The 17,520-nt window shown below is 39.1% G+C and overlaps 1 protein-coding gene across 3 annotated transcripts in view; it reads left to right on the top strand.

The window, feature by feature from the left end:
* The window catches only part of LOC112112348 (glypican-5-like), a 629,288-nt gene extending 622,795 nt beyond the window's left edge, over positions 1-6,493 (top strand). For all 3 annotated transcript variants that reach the window (XM_026649925.2, XM_026649924.2, XM_026649926.2), the window contains one exon: positions 5,179-6,493. In XM_026649925.2, the coding sequence (XP_026505710.1) occupies positions 5,179-5,381 (203 nt within the window). In that variant the 3' untranslated portion in view covers positions 5,382-6,493. The remainder of the gene's footprint in view (positions 1-5,178) is intronic.
* The last annotated feature ends 11,027 nt before the right edge of the window (positions 6,494-17,520 follow it).

The following is a 17,520-nucleotide window of genomic DNA, read 5'->3' as shown; positions in this document are numbered from 1 at the left end:
ATTGTTCACAAGTATTTTCACAAGATCAGAATTGAAATTTGATCTGACCATGCTCAAACTTTCTTCCACCTTTCCACCAACTCTTGTAGAATCATTTATTGTTTGTACAAATGTTTGGGGAGGAGCTCTTCTTTGTGTAAACACAGGAATGCATGCCCACTCACTCCTCCATCCCCCTAAAAAGTGTGTACGAATAAACATATATTCCCTAGAATCCTATATTCACATTCAAACACTCAGTCAAAGTGTAAGGTGATCACCCAGCAATACTTTGTGTATTGACATGGTATGTTTGGGAGGAAGAAAGTAAGAGTGTTTTAAAACGCCTGGCTTTTTCCAACAAAATGAATAAATACAACTTTAAATTAGAGGGAAGACAGACACTCAGAGTCTCTCCACTCTTGGCTTTTGGCCCTCTTTCACCACAAAATGCTTTTCACCAACATCCAACCCTGGCTTGCTCAGTTCCTTGTCCTATAACTGCAAAATCTTCCTCCGCTATAAATTCTTCCTCCAGTTCTCCCATCTTCCTAGCCAAACAGCACTACTTTCCCACCCTGAGATCTCACACCACCCATCTCTCGCCATGTAACATCTTGCTGATGTCAAAGTGATTGCCAAAGTTCAGCCATAATCTCCCATCTCCTCCTCTTCCCCTTCTATCACTTGCAACCTCCTCTGCCATATAACCACCACCACCACCAAGTTCTCACTTGCTTCACTTCCAGCTCCTCCCTTTGCCTTGTTCTTTAAATTTATTCATTCTCTTTTAGCTATGACACTGAAACTATTCTTGCCAATGACGTCTTCCAACCATATTTTGGCGCCACTATTCCATTCTCATCCTCCTTGATTTGTCTGCTGTGCTTCATACTTCATACCCTCATTCTGGAAATCTTGTTCTCCACTGTCCTTTTTTGTTCCTTCATTGTCTCTCTTGGCAGGTCTTCCCCTGAATGAGGACTCACCATGGACAGCACACAAATAACCCATGGGTTCAACTTTGTTCATAAAATAATACTAATTGAGTGACAAATCAGTAAAAAATTCATGATGTGTTCAGATAACTTACCAACAGAAAAAGGGCATATCTGACTAACAAATGAGATTATTCACAACAAATAATTCTAAAAGAAAGTAACACACTGAAATTCACCTTGCTATCCTAGTGCTGCTGTCAAAGCATTTAGTCCTCTGAAGATCACCTCATCAGAGCTGGAACTACTGAAATCCTCCCGTTCATGTGCAGTGGTCACTTTTTAAAAATTTTAAAATTTTGCCTTAGACAACATTAGTTCAGCATTATTTGTATTGTGGTTGTACCTGGAGCCCCAGTCATGGACTAGGGCCAAATTGTGCTAGGTGATGTACAAACACAGAACACAAAGATGGTCCTGCTCCAAAGAGCTTACAAACTACATTTCCTAATGCTGCACTTCACAGGTACTCCCAATATTAAATCCAGTGAAGTTACTAAAAAATGTAATTAATTAATTAATTAACTGAAATATAATAAATAAAAAATAATATAACATCAAGATCCAGTGTTGCCAGTTCTCTCAATTTTATCACAAGTCTCGTGTTATTTGGAGTCTTCTTAAAGCCTGAGCTCCTGGAGCCATGTGATTACATGAGACTCTCAGCTTTCAATTTTTTAAAAGTCATGGTTATGGAGAAAAGCTTTAAAGCATGAACCCTAAAGTCTCAAAAAACAGAAGAATAATGTAAAAAGAATCCAAAGTTTATTTTTAAAAGAAATATTATGACTTTTGGGGGCTTGACTCTTGGTTTTTGAAGGTTTGGGGTTGGCAGTACTAGGACTGGGGTTTTTTTTAGCCAGTGGTAACATTGACACGTGTTTAGTACAACCACTATTCTTTCCTATGTGAATGTCAATGCTAAACTGAACATAACCAGACCCAATTCTGAGATGATGAGAGAGAGAGAGACATGAGTAAGCAAACACCAAAACCAAAACACATGGGCAAGCAATGGGCATGCCCATCAAAGTGCAATAAAATGTTAAATACTTAAAGAGTTAAGTTTGTAGAATAAAAAGTAAATACATGTTTGAAAAAGAATTTAAACCACAGTAGGTCCTTTTTAAAACCGTGCATCTTAAAATACCAATTTTGCACAGTTAAACCCCAAATTAGAAATGTATCAGAGAATACCCTTTGCTATAAAGGCAGAGAGAGAGGATTAAAATGTTAGTCCTTCCTCTGGAAATGTTAAAGGCAGAATTTTCTAATGTATTATTTAGCGCTTGTTATGTAGTGCATTAAGCAGTCACTGCTGAGACAAAGGCTTTTAAAAACCAACAGCCTCCCTGATAGCATTAAATCTTACCTTAGATTTTTGGTTAAGTCAATATAAAAAAAATAAATGAATTAATACAGTTCAGCCTGCCTGATTTATAGAGGCCAATCAAGTTACAATGCTGGGCATGGCAAAGTGAAAGAGGGGAATAGATTTACCTGAGTGAGGTCTTAATTTAATCAGCTGGCCCAAGAGAGCTGAAGTCAGCAGGCTGGGATGATATAAACCCCAGTAGAGAAATAAAAGTAGAGCTGCCTTTACCACAGTTGAAAAGGAGAATGACAGTGATGGAAGGGGAAGCTAAGCACTGTCAGAACACACCTATTTCAGTGATTTATTCTTAATTTACTTTAATGACCCTCTGAAGGTTGTCTGTTTTAACTTGTGTTCTCAGAATACTGATATGATACTTTCTAAATGTTTACCACATGTTTTCCCCCTTCCTTCTATGAACTCTACCACAAAGTTATTATTGAAGAGAAACTATAGCTACTGTATATGCTTTGTAGTGGAACTGTGATTGCAGCTGGAGGGGCTAATCTGTTTCCACTACGTATCTGCCAACATCCCTTCCCTTCATTCAACCTTGGTTCAGTTCTAGACATTATTAGTTCCTCCCAGATTAATGTTGATATTATGAGACAGATGAAGGAATGCCTTGCATTTATTTTACAGTTTAGATTGGCAAAAGAACAATATGTATTTTCCAATACAATAGCTCATTTTTATTATGAAGTGAGTTTATTGATGGTTGTTGAAAACTACTGATTTGCAGACAATGATCTCAGTTTGCATTTACATTTCTGGAATCCGTTCCAAGAATTTGCTTCTATAATTCGGAGTTATCTTAAAATCGGGCTGTTGCTTAATCCGTATAACAAATCTATGCATTTGCTCTCTGTGCAAATATACATTGCATTCATAGTTTTCACAAAGTATGGACATGAACAATGGCTGCTAATTAATAAACTGTTTTGGTTTTTGCTAGACACTTGGGTGTTTTCAAATGAATTGCACTCAGTATTGGATGAAATGGTAATTTTTCTAACAGTGGTAATAAAAAAAACTCAAGGACAGTAGGATTTCACTACTACACACAAGTAGATGTCTTTATTTACTTGGACTTTCCAAAACTACCATCATTAGTCATCTCATTGTTTTAAAAGTCCACATTTTGTGTAGGAATCCACTAAGGAAATAATTTTTAACAAGTTCCATGCAAGAAGAAAATGGTTTCATATTGACTTCATTTGCACTTACCCTTAGAGATGTTGGGTCAGATTCAGCCTTGGTTTCCACCAGCCTCCATTGATGAATTAGATGTATTGTGCCTCATGCTCCACTTGTGCATGCTTCAAAACCGAACACACACACATGTTAACGTGCACCCATTACAAATTAAGACTGGCACATCATCTAATACTTATTAATCCAAGTACACCCATCTCCACACGGAGAGGCCAGGCAGCAAACATACTCCAAAGCATGTTTGAATAATCCGAATGGAAACAAATAGGACAGCAGCACAGTAGCACTAATAAGAATGAAATATCAAAAAACATGCCCTAAGGCCAGATCTGCAGGAAGAAACAGAGCCACAGACTGTCACAAAGTAACTTCAGGAATGAAAAGGAATTAATGGGTTTGGGTCCTAATAGGAAATTTATATGGGGAAAAATAACATCGCTAAATTGTTAATATTTCATCCTTTAAAAAAACCAAACTGATTAATGGCCAGGAAAAGTAATTAAACAAAATGGGAACTGACCCTGCTAAACAAGATATTTGCTTCAATATGGGAATATTTGTAGATGTATCTGATTGGTTTGAGGGGAAAAGATATTTCAAGTTTACCTTCTGACTCATTTTTCTCAATGAGCCTGATTATGCACCCATAATGGGGAGCAAAGGGACATCCCTTTATTGCCCATGTCATCTACCCATTCAGTGGGGAGCTGCATCAGGAGAAAGCAGCTTATGTCAGGCTGCTACATCCCCACCCAATTCACATGGGCAGAAAGGTTGGGGAATAGTAGAGCCTTGGCTCCACCTAATACCACACTGGTCAGCACAGCTGTATCCGTGTGTCAAAGGACACACATTGCATTAGGTAAAGGAATGGTGCTGGGTACATTCCCAGGTCCCAGAGAGCAAGGGGAAACCAGGAAGCAGACAGTGAGTGAGTCAGTCTGCTCCCAGGGCACCCCTCCAACACAGTGCCCCATACAAAACCACATCTGACCCCTAACATTATGATTTAAAGTATGATTAACCTTACATAGTGCCATCAATTGCTAATCCAGTACCACAGGAGAAAAACATCATTGGCCTATGGCCAGATCCCATTGCACTTGACATTGTGAAGTGGGATGCGGGCAGCAGACGGAAACAAAGTTTTGGAACCTTCCACTAGAAGGTACTATACATTAGAGCTGGTTGTGAAGTGTTTTGTGGCAACAGTCTCAGTTTCAATGAACTTCCACTGAAACACAATTGTGTTGGAAGTGTGCCTCATTTCCTGCCAGCGAGCCCAGGCTCTTGGGGCTTCCAGGCTCCTTGATGTGCAAAGAGGAGGTTGGCAGCCCTGGAAGCCAGGGCTGGAGCAAGGGCTCTCAGGACCTCTAGGCTCTCAGCGGGGGGACCCCACCTCCAGGGGGAGTTCCCAGGTTGCTCCTGCGTTTCAACCAGCTCTGCTATACATACTTTTAGTCTTATTCCCCACATGCTCAGATGAGAGCACCTGTGATACAAGTCAGAGTGCTTACTTCAGAAGGTGTTCTAGTAATAGACATTGTACTGAGCCTCCTCTTAAAATGAGCAAGTGACATCATGTTCTCTTTTTTTTCCTCTTTCTGTCAGATGTACTCAAAGAAAAGAAGGCCTATTCGGAAGATAGGAATGAACCAAAACCAACTGTGAAAAAGATTGACACCACAGCCACCACAACCACAACCAAGTCATCTTCTAAACATGATCTAGCCGGAAATGTGGGCAATCTAGCCTCCAGTTCCTCACTTTTCATTGTAACAGCATTAGCGATGTTGTGGCACTGTCTGTCATAGCTGCATTGTATTGCAACAACTGTCCAAGAATTTCTGTCCATTGTCATTTATACCTTCAGCCTTACCCAACGGAAAACAAAGTTAAATGGCTCTCTAATATTATATGGTATGTTAGAATGAATGCTAAAAAAAAAAGGCTGAGATTGGCTGATAGTGATTGTCAGCACTTACACTGTGTCTGAAGAAGGTCCTTGATAATATCTTATCCACTCAAGATATAAAGGGAATGATGACAGGGGATCTGAGTAGTTTAAGTTATTGGGGTAGAAATAATTAACACTAAAATCGTAAATTACTGTATTGGCATTTTTCCCATTTTACTCACTGGGTAATCTCACTGGTTGTTTCTGTTTGTTAAATTCTTGCGATAAGTTCAAATGAATGATCATTCTTCTGGTGCAAGTTAATACATATGGTATTTCTCTAGTGAACAGCTAATAACCTATGTCTACAGTGGTGAACCATGTCAAGTGAAATACTCTCTACTAGTTTCATAAAGTTCCTAAGTGGCCAAGAAGATAAGAGCATGTTTGACCCTTTTGTTTTCGCTCTTACTGTTTAGATTTTAGGACACAATATAAAAAAGCATATGGTATGTTTGTAATGTGTAAGTATAGTTGCCTTTACCATTTAAAAATTTTTTTAGAAACACTTAACGTTTTACCGAGGCATACAGACAATGAGTTTCCCTGCCGCACAAAACTTCATTACCATATGCTCAAAGCTTACTGAATGAATGTCTGACAAAGGGAAACATAAGTAAACATTATAATGTTTTAATCAGCTGAATGCAGTTATATATGAAAAAAGCTAATTTAGTTCAAATGTATTTTACCTGTTTCCTATTGGAGAGGACCTTGTTTCCATCTAGGTGTCAGAGATATAAAGTGTTCGGATTCCTCTTACCCAAAAAGTGGTCTCCATGAATTGTAGACCTCTATAGTACAATATGTTTCATAAACCATGTATTATTTAATTATGTTTACTATTTTAAATTGTGCTATCACAATAGAAGTAAATGTAAAACAATATGAAATCTAGAACAACATTATCAGTCATTTCTCACTTTGATTTTCTATACCAGATAGTGTCAAAATCTTCATTTTATTCCTTGATGATTTAAATCAAGGAAACACTGATGTGTTTTGAAACTATGATGGAAAGGTACTATGATGTAATTAGATGCGTTGAGAACTAATATGTGTATTTTCTGACAACTGTATTTATAGTGCCATTGAAAATATATACATACGATACGGTATGAGTACAGTGATTAATGATAAATATATGAAGCATTGGGATTGTTATCACATTTACTTAATTTCATAACCATTTCCACCATTTAATGGCCATTTTCATGCTGCAGGCTATGATGATAAGATTTAATGTAAAGACATTTGCCTTTAATTTTTTTTGAGGGGAGGGGGAGTAAAACGTCTCTTTCAGCACTTAGATTTATACAAGCACTGACATTGATTCAAGAGACAAACCGTATATCATATCAACCAAGTTCTGGGTGTGACAGTATAGAATAGGAGGGCAGGATGTCATTGTACTTGTGTGTTCATGTGGTGTTAGCAAAAATTACTAATTAGCTCTATATTCGCAAAGGAGGGGATTTGACATTTTTGCATTTGGTCTTTAAAAATGTGTAAGTGCATAACTGTATAAGCAAAAGCATTCACATGTAGAAACTGAAAGTGGTCATGTTAAGCAGAGTCGCATTCCAGTTCTTTTAATGCTGGAAAAACAATCTGGCACCACCAAGACAAAAAGGAATAAGATGCTTAGAGCATTATCATGAAACATTCAGTGTTAGAATTCTGACTTTTCAACATGTTAATGAGTTAATACCATTAAGTAGTGAGTTCACATTGTATTAATGAGAATGAATCTTGCAAACATAGTATGAAAGTTGCTGTCTACAATTTTTCAGAGTTCACTGATACAGTAAATGAACAGCACCAGCCTATGCAGGCATACAGTAAAATTGCCATTTATGCACATTTTTACAGCCCTTGAGTCCTTTTAGAAAAGTGTACATTCACATGGCAGTTATGCAAGTTGTTCCTTTTGTACCTTGAAGTGATTTCCTAATTCTTTACAGTTTCACAGGACCAGATGGGATACCTGCCTTTAGACAGCTGTATCAGTGATTAGGCACCTAAATATGAGCAATGGGTACCCAAATGCTGATTTAGACACCTAGGGCAAGATCCTCAGCTGGCATAAATCAGCAAAGCTCCATTGAAGTCATTCACAGATGTACACCAGAAGAGGATCTGGCTGTTAAGTCAGTATTTTCATAGTTGGGAACCTAAAAATCAATATTTAGGTGAGTATATCAGCACTTGAATATCTCAAATGTGTATTTAGGTGCCAAAATATGGATCTGGGTCTCTGTGTTTTGAAATTGGCTCTCCCAAATTCCAGATGTGCAACTTCTAGTTTGTGAGAGAGTTTGAACATCCATTGCGTACCGGAGTCTGCTTTTTGAGAATTGTGCTGTAAGAGTCATTGTGCTACTGGATCAGACTGCAGCGATCCATCTAGCCTAGTATCATATAACCAAGAGTGGCCAGTACCAGTACATCAGAGGAAGGTGCAAGAAACCCTGCAGTAGGCAATTATGAAATAACCTGCCCAAAGAGAAATTTTCTTCCTAATCCCCATTAACCAGAGGTTGGTGTAGACCCTGAATCATAGTCTTGCTAAACTGAAAGATTAAATATTTTAATCTTTATTTTGGTTTATAAATTTCCACATGTGTCTATTGTATTACACAAGACAATAGTTAATCCAGCCCCTTTCAAACTAACCAGACTAAAATAAAACTGCACAAACTGTAGGGAGAAAGATTCATCAACTCACTTCATTGGATTCAACCCATATTTTAATAAATACAGATGAGTACGGGGGAGAAAAGGGGAAAAAGATACTATGGAGAGCTCAACATCAATACTTTTCACATTAACATAACTAGAACATCTCTTACTGCATTTAATACTTTAAAGAGAGTAAAGGTCAAACCAGCATGTAACATGTTCATAGTGTACATCAGAAATATGCTGCAGCTTTAAAGACATAATAGGATATTGTATCTAACACATTATGAAGCATTTTTCTTCACAGGTGAGTTGGAGCTGAGTATCAAATTCACATCCAAATAAGGCAAAAATAACTGATCAAATCCAACAAAGGGAGTATATCTTTTCAGATGAAAAATGAGATGTAAACATAGTTTTGCCAAGCAATTATGAATTTTATTTAGCCAGTGCTCTTTTATGTTTGTTGTTTTGATATAATCTGTTTTTGCAATATCCAGTGTTTGTGAATGCAAAGACTGGCACGTCGAGAGCTTGCTCATTTGTGGGTTAAAATGAGTCTGCTGAGGGTTTTGTTTGTTTTGTTGGAGTTTTTTTCCATAGCGATGTGTACTTCTTAACATAGAGAGCGAAACTGTCTGATGTGGTGTCGCCGCTTTGCACTGCACCACTAGTCTATCCTGGGCTAGGGAGGGTCACCCCAATGTTAAGGTTATGCTCCTGTTAGGGAGGATCATCCCTGCATAAGGGAGATGCTCCTGATAGCATTGAGCCAGCAGAGAGGTTTGTATGTCATTCTCCCTCTGGGCAGAGAGAAAAGTGGGTGTGGTTGTTGGAGGAAATGGTGTGTGGCTGAGATGCCATGCTGATCCTCAGCTGTGTTTTCAACCTCCCTAGGGCTGCTGAAGCCCTGCTGAAGTGAGAGCAGCCTGAAGGTACAGGGAGAGTGGCCCTGCGAACAGTTGCAGCAGGATTTGCAGATTGCTAAGGTACATATTAAGGCAACTTTATGCTCATATGCCATTACTTGCACTCTATGCAATTTACTGCACCCCAGCATCTGGCCCATAATTTCTAGCCTACATATTGCAACAGTGAGACATATTTTCAAGTACACAAGCTATTGTATCATTGCATAGAGAAATTTAGGACTCTGGCTCAGTAATGAATCTTTAGAGGTACAAATAGTATCTGTCTGAGCTCTATAAGGGCTGCACAGCAATAATTATCTACTGCCACATTTGTTTCAGAAGATCTGTGTATGGGGATTGGGTAAGATTTCCATCTCTCTCCATATGCTGCATCTGGTCTGTTGTTAACCCAAGTCCATTTTCCCCATGTGTATAGAGCCTTATTTTAACTGTTACAAGCATTATAACCCTGGTTCAGCAAGCCATCCTTATTTAGCACAGCACATGCTTAACTTTAAGTAAGTCCCATTCATATCAATGGAATTTAAGCATGTGTTTAAGTGTGGTAACTGAATAGGAATGGACAGCAATAAGCAAAGCTCCGAGTTTGGCTGAAATTGGCTGAATTGCACATAACTAATATGTGGGTGAAATTTCACCCCCGTCAGAGAGCCCCCATAAGGCCTATGCACTGTTTAAATAGGGGGGAGGGATAGCTCAGTGGTTTGAGCATTGGCCTGCTAAAGCCAGGGTTGTGAGTTCAATCTTGGTCCTGCTAGTGAAGGCAGGGGGCTGGACTCAATGACCTTTCTTCAGGGTCCCTTCCAGTTCTATGAGATAGGTATAGCTCCATATATTATATTATTTTATTATTATTCACTCAAGCTGTGCATAAGCCTTTGCTCATCCTCCCTGCACAGAGGCAGATTTCACTCTGAATAGGAAATACCATCTGCAATATAATATATTTGCCATCATCTCTCACAATATCATTGTTGAATTTTCATATAACCTAGGAATAGTATATGCTTGAGTCACATAGTGTCTACTGCAACACTGTGCTCTTAGGGTTACTGCTTTTAGTGGCACATGGCATGTCTGTCAATGAGCCATGAAAGGTGGATCAAAACTTGGCTTTTTTAGCTGTAGCATGCTCCCATCAAAAAGAGAAACAAACAAAAAACCCCACACCTGCCACAGTGATAATGTTAGATTAGCTATTCCATCTCCACAAAAGTCCAGAATTCTTCCCAATCATGCATTCTCCAGCATTTTGTCCTGTCAATTCTAATGATTAAATTTTAATTTGAATTAAATATTAAGACACTAAAAAAGTAAAAAAATATTGCCCAAGATAGAAAGTGGGCACACTTAAAATTCATTCTGGTTATAGAGATTATAGATTTCAGAATGGTTTCCTGGACTTCAAATGGGGAACACTGCTAGACTCACTAATATCTCTAGAATTGGACCAAATTTTTGAAATGCACTGAGAGTATATCACAACATAATGTGTATGTGAGAGTCTAATTCATTGGACTCAGAAAGAAGTATAGAAATAATGGGTGCATTAGATTTCTTACTTATGAAAGCTAATATTTCTTACTTCTGATCAAAGTGTGCCCCTTTTTTGGATTTTAGGGCAGGTATTCACATCCAACTTGCTCAAATGTCTTTTGAAAGACAGCCTTACCCCAATGCTGCTACAGTTCTGACAGGAGACTCCAGGACACAGCTGATGAGCCACATTTTTGTGCTGCACCTTTGTGACTGAGATTAGTATCAAGTCCTTACAATGGCACAGTATTGAACATTCTGGGCTTTGGGCTGTTACTCTACAACAGTATGATTTTCATTTATATATGGACATACACTAACTGAAATCTATTGGTGCTTTTTATGCAATACAGAAAGTACTTCATTAGATAGCAGGTATCAACTGCTAATGTTCTCATATCTGTGCAAAATGCATTAGTACTGCCTTGCACAAGTTCTACAGTTTGCACTTTATCATTATAGTTAATCTTTAGTAAATTGCCCAATACTTTGTAATTATAATATTAGCATCTAATTTAACACCATCTTTAAAAAATCATTTGTTGCATAATATAAGCAATTAACATTTATTCACTTTGTCTGTAACGGGGATATATAATTTATCCATAATGGCCTTTCTGTGCACCTAATTAGTACCTGGTTGAATTATTCTACAAGCTATGGCCATTTAATTTGACCAGTAATGTACTGCTAGTTTTATAAATTCCTTGCAAATATACACTTGTATAATTACTTTTCAGCTAAGTAGAAAACAATGTTTTCATATATCTTCTGGGTTTACATGGTTGGCTTTTAGGCTGCAATAACAAGAATAGGTACTGACATTTTTCATGCACTTTAAAAATGGAATTAGTCAGATACCTCTTTCCCATAATTCATTACAGTATATCAGATTTATAGCCTGCTTTATTCTGTAATGAAAAAGAAAGCAATGAGACATCAAGAACATATCTCCTAATGAAATTCTGTATCTGCATATTCATATGTTAGGAAGTTCTGCTGATCAGAGACTATATCAAAAGTGTTGCAATACTGGAGTGTCAAGGATATGATGTTAAATTTGTGGAAATTGGATCAGACTGATTAAGTGACATAAGTAAGTTTTTAGCTAGCTATTTTTTCTATTTAAATGTGCAGTAAATTGAGCAAGATCACTTGGTCTTTCAAGAAAGGAGATTTGAGACAAACTTTTCAGCAAGAATGCCAACATCAGACATTTGATTTACTTATTTCATAAATGTTGTGGTAGCAGAGGTTCTGAGGCTTTTCCATGTGATTGTGAGGCCGACTGTTAGGAAGGGGCCAGATCCCCTCCACTAGCTTCAGTGGAGCTATGCCAGTTTACACTGGCAAAGGATCTGGCCCAAGAACATAAAATCCTTCCCAAAGAACAGAATCTTATTTCAGGCACAATTCTGATCTTATATTATGGAAATTCAGAGTAACTCCATTGACTACAAGTCTCGCTGTTTTCGGGTTTTATACTGCCACCCATCTCTAGAGTATATCAGCACCTTCCCCATAAAATCAATGGCAATAGCCACATGGGGATACTTAGAAGAATTAATCTGAATTATCTAAGACTGTGAATTTAAAATGAATTCCATTTTCTTGCATTAAATTCCTGTTTAGAACCTAAACCAAATTAAGGCCACTTTATTTCTGAACGAGAGTACCCACACAGGGGTTTAATGCAGTTTAACTAATCCACTTTAAATTCACACCTTTAATTAATTCAGATTAACTTTCCAGAGTCCTCTTGTAGACAAGTCAATAGAATCTCTGATACTTCTACCTTTTGGGGGTTAAAACTCGGCTTGGGATAGAAGTAGAGTATTCATATTGTGAGCGTCACTCATGGTGGAAAAGTTCTCTCAAAGAAGATTTTGCAGCATTTCCTAAAGACAGTCAGACTGGATTTGCTTGATCTCCTCTGGAAGATTGTTCCATAGCCAGATCTACTCGACAAAGAATGTTTTGTCCCCAGCGTTCATATACTTCATTCTGGACTTTGTGACCTGCATTGTCCCATAGGAACACGGCGGTCACAGATCAAAATCTGGTCTTTGATGTAGCTGGGGGGATTGCTCTATTATTGCTTTGAAAAGTAGGACTAAGGTCTGATGTACTCAGAGCAGCCTAAACCATGGAGATGGTGGGTATCCGCATTCTGTACCAATTGGAGCTTGCGTATCTTCACATTCAACTTCAGATACAAGGAGTTACAGTTATCCAGCCTGGTTACAGTAATCCAGACCTGAGGTAACAAATGCATGGATTGCTGTGGCCAGCTCCTCATCTGGGAGGAAGAGACAAATTTTCCTAGCAAGCTGGAGGTGAAAAAAAAGGCATTTTTGGAAATTGATACTACCTGGTCTGCCAAGTTTAGTGAGGAGTGAAACAGGACCCTGGGGCGTACACTACTTCGACATGGATTCCACTGGCTACAATGATTTACACTGGTACCACCTGAAATCAGAATCTGGCCTGAAAGAAGATTGTGCATTTTGGGAAGGGTTTCATTTTAATACGAAACTGAGTCAAATTCTGCCCACTTGACAGGAAAGGGAGTGACCATACATGGGCTATTTTCTGTTTTTGAAAAGAGTGATGAGACAGCTCATGCCCTATGGATGATGAAACATCTATGGGCAAAACACTTAGACAAGTTTCATAAACAGTACCCACGAGAAGCAGTAATAAGACTTTTCTTGTTGTTCTCTAATTGGAAAATAAAAACATTCATTTGACTGGAGCTTTTCTAATTCCATGTTAGCGATGAAGAATGGATGGAACATGTTCCACTACTTTCCAAATGTTTACTGGAAAAGGCTGGTGTAGCAGCAATACTATATAAAACATTTATTGTACCTCATTTATTATATGGGACAATACTAGAATAAAAAATAGAAACCAGTATACTAAACCTGCAATATACAACCATTTATTGTATTTACTGTACTTTAATATATCAAAACTAATATGGTATGAATGTTTACAATATACCAGGAGTAGAAGTTACAATAAAAAATCCTGCTTTGTTATTTAGGCCTTTAAAAAATTAGCTTATGGTCTCTTGGTCTTCTTTAGTTCACCTTCCTTTATGGAAACATTTACGTTTTTATTTTACATTAATTGTATTGTGTGTATTTTAAGCTCCAAAGTAGATTGTTTTGGCCCTAAGCTATATTCAAACCCTAGTAACTATTCACATCAGCTGAGCACTTGTTTTGTTTTCAAAATTTTTGCTTGTATTTGATTGAATTAACTCATCAACTTTCTTCAGTTTGTTTTCAGTACTGAACCTGAAAAAGAGTTTTTAAAAAGCAGTCCAGAATCATTGGCTTAATAATAATCAGCAAGGATACTTTGAGAAATTGTAATAAATGGTGTGATTTGTAAAGGACAGTGAACTGTGAATGGTAATAAAAATACATTATCCACAACAGGATCTTGTGTCCTCTATTTGAATTGTTTGTAACTTTTTTCTGGATATTTTTCATCATCTTTATTGTAAGTTACAGAACTGATAAAATCTAAAATAAAAAGATTTTAACCTCTTTATATTGTGCTTTGAATGACGGATACAGAACTTTAGGATTTCTGAGAAAGCCCGTTGGGTTACACTTAGAGTATGTCTGCTCTGCAATCAGGAGGCATGATTGCAGTCCATGTAGGCATAGCTGAGTAAACTTTGATCAAGTTTATTTGGGAATGCCCACAAGTGCTGTTCTGACTGCAGCATACACATACCCGTAGGTTAAGAAATGACCATTTTCTTTAGAATGTAGCAGTTTTCTCACTTTCTTGCCATTTATACCACTAAAGAGATGTACAGATGCCCATCTGCTATTCTGGGATTCTTTAACGTAACACAAAACTGGCAGCAACCTCTCAGGAAAACTCCAGTAAATCTCTACCCCCTAACGCAACCACTAGACAGGACTCCATAAACAGTCACCCCCACCATGTCCCAACTACTTCATTCACCTGGGCAAAAAGACAGGCCTTGGAATATCTGTGCCCTTTGCCAAATAGTGAATTCAGGTTTATGAAATGTAGTCCCCAAATACTTGCTAGGACCAAGCCCTTGTCCTATCCTATCCTACTATCAGCCAGTGTATGTCCAGAGCTAGAAACATCCCACTTTTGTCACCAGTAGGCACTATGGTGCTATCTATCTGCCTTGGAAAATGAAAACAATCCTCGATTTTTTCCCACCAGGTGGCTGAGTATTATTGATCTATCTCAGTCATTGCTTTGCCACACAAGAGATGACAAAAGCAGACACCCCCATTTTGGAACACAGTTTTAAATTCTTTTAAAGAGCTTCTTTTTTACCCCATGTCAGAACAGTCTCTCTCTTCTTCTGTTAAAGTAGCTGGCTAGACATCAAATCTGTTTAATTTATTTACCTTTATTTTAGTACAGGGGTAGGCAATGTTTGGCACGCGGCTCGCCAGGGTAAGCACCTTAGCGGGCCGGGCCAGTTTATTTACCTGCTGACGCAGGTTCGGCCGATCGCAGCCCCCACTGGCTGTAGTTCGCCGTCTCGGGCCAATGGGGGCGGCGGGAAGTGGCGCGGGCGAGGGATGCGCTGGCCGCGGCTTCCCGCCACCCCCATTGGCCCGGGATGGTGAACAGCGGCCAGTGGGGGCCGCGATCGGCCAAACCTGCCGCGTCAGCAGGTAAATAAACTGGCCCGGCCCGCTAGGGTGCTTACCCTGGCGAGCCGCGTGCCAAACGTTGCCGATCCCTGTTTTAGTATCTCCATGCTTCCTCTTGTCGTAACTCTTAAATGGGTTGTATGGCAGAACAGACCAATGAGCCACAACACACTTTTGAGCCTAGTTCTCCAGTTACTGTATATAAATGACTCCTCATCCTCCTATCAGTCCGTCTTTTTGTTCTTATTCAGATTGTTTTCCCAGCCTAAGGTGCTTTGAGTGGTGCCTTTTAAAGCATCCCTTGCCTCCATGCATACTTGGTTAAAAATGCTTCCCATTCCAGATCCTGCATTATAGATAAAAGCCTCAGCTTCACAGTCCACGCAGCACGGTCTCTGCTAAGCTGAAGGTTTTTGACCCACATTCCCAGGCAATAGCAGCATCTCCTCTGCTGAGGAAAGAAGCTTGCTTGCTCTTTGAAGCACTGGTTTGTAAAAGGCCTTTAAGCAGGTGTCTAAATCTGTGGAACTGCCTCATTCTGAAGTCCAGATTCACTTCACTTCAAAGGACTTTTTTTCCTGATTAAATTAAAAATATGTTTCTTTTTACATTTCAAAATAGAAAAGTTATTTTAAAAGCCTGAGTCTCTTCTAATTCGATATTCATTTCCCAAAAAAATATACAACCCTCCTGCAAGTGTGATCAGAAGGCTAATTCTTCTTAATGGCAGGCCCAAACTCTCCAACACTACAGAGTAACATACCCTCCTGCTAGTCTAGTGACAGAAATGATTGTAACACTGTATGAACGGTGTGAGGCCTTTGTCAGCAGTCCCTACAGGGGCCCGAATAAGTCCTTTTTAACAGAATAGCAACATTTGGCTCAAGGAACTGTCTGGATGTGCAGGAAAGCCTCCCTCACCCTGGATACAACTCTAGATGCGGTGAAGGGCCTTACCAGAATTAGGGCAAGTAACAGAGGAGCAGTCTGGCTTCTTTTCTGTGTAAAGATTTCCCTTCAAACTTTGCTTGCCAGCTTTACATCTTGAAGGAAATAGTCACTTTGGAAAGAATGCTCATCATATCCTAACGATCTGGAAACCAAAAATTATCTCCTGCCCTGCCCCAAGGACTAAACCAAAAGACTTTCTGCTTCAATGAGCAGAGATTGATTTTATTTACATTTATTGGCTCTCCAGTGATATTCAAAGTTAACTTTACAGGACACAAATAGGAAGGTTTTGAACTCCAATGGCAATAATAACCCACACCCTAAATGTGCATTTAAACCCATACATTACCACCGTCACTTCTTGCAGCCCCATTTTGAAGAAATGCCATCTCTATGAAAGGATTTATTTTTCCAAAGAAAGGAGGAGGAGATTAACCTGGACCAGTGTAGCCTGTCCATTGCCAGTGGCTACTCAGTAACTATTTAAAGGCTTCTCTCACATGTCTCAGTTGGCCCCAGATCATATCCTGAAGGAGAAAATATTCACACAGGAGAGAGAAAGCACCTTCCCCCACACAAGGTTACCACTCAGTTGTTCCACTGGGGTTGCCTAAGCTTGCTCCACTGTGGAAATGGCTGGGGTTCATCCAAGTGGTTGGAGTTTGGTTTCACAGATCTTGGGAGATCCACAGGACCATGCAGCTGGTTTCCAGACACTCTAGCTAGCCTTGCTTGCTAGTGTTTCCCCAGTGACTGTGACCTGCACTGAGGATTGGGGAATGGCACACGGCACAATGCTGTTGCTGCCATGTGAGCCGCCATCCCCAATCCCTGCACTGGAACTAGTGTTCTATAGGATTAAGAGAAAGGGAGATGCTGCTGCCATGGGACCTGCACTTCCCACACTACTGTTGAGTCCCCTGCACCCAGAAGCAGATGGGACCTAGCTCCTTAGAGACTCCATAGCATTACAATAATCCATTAGAAAAGGTGGGGGGGACTTTTTCAGACATCCCAGCACTTGATGGAGATTTGAACGATATCCCCAGTTCTGAAGCAGCAAGGTAACTCCAGAGTCTGCTCCCTTTATTTTGTTACACAAAGTGCTAAGGAGTCTGCCTCCATTTCCCCAATCTGAAGTGGTCAGATTTTCCGTGTTGAAAATTAACATTTTGTTATAGAGCAATTCAGATCTGCACAACCAGAAAGTGTCCTAGTCTTGTTGGAT

This window comes from Terrapene carolina, unplaced genomic scaffold, assembly GCF_002925995.2.
Source record: "Terrapene carolina triunguis isolate 2854851 unplaced genomic scaffold, T_m_triunguis-2.0 Scaffold88, whole genome shotgun sequence".
NCBI lineage: Eukaryota > Metazoa > Chordata > Testudines > Emydidae > Terrapene > Terrapene triunguis.
This window is presented reverse-complemented; position numbering and strand designations above follow the sequence as displayed.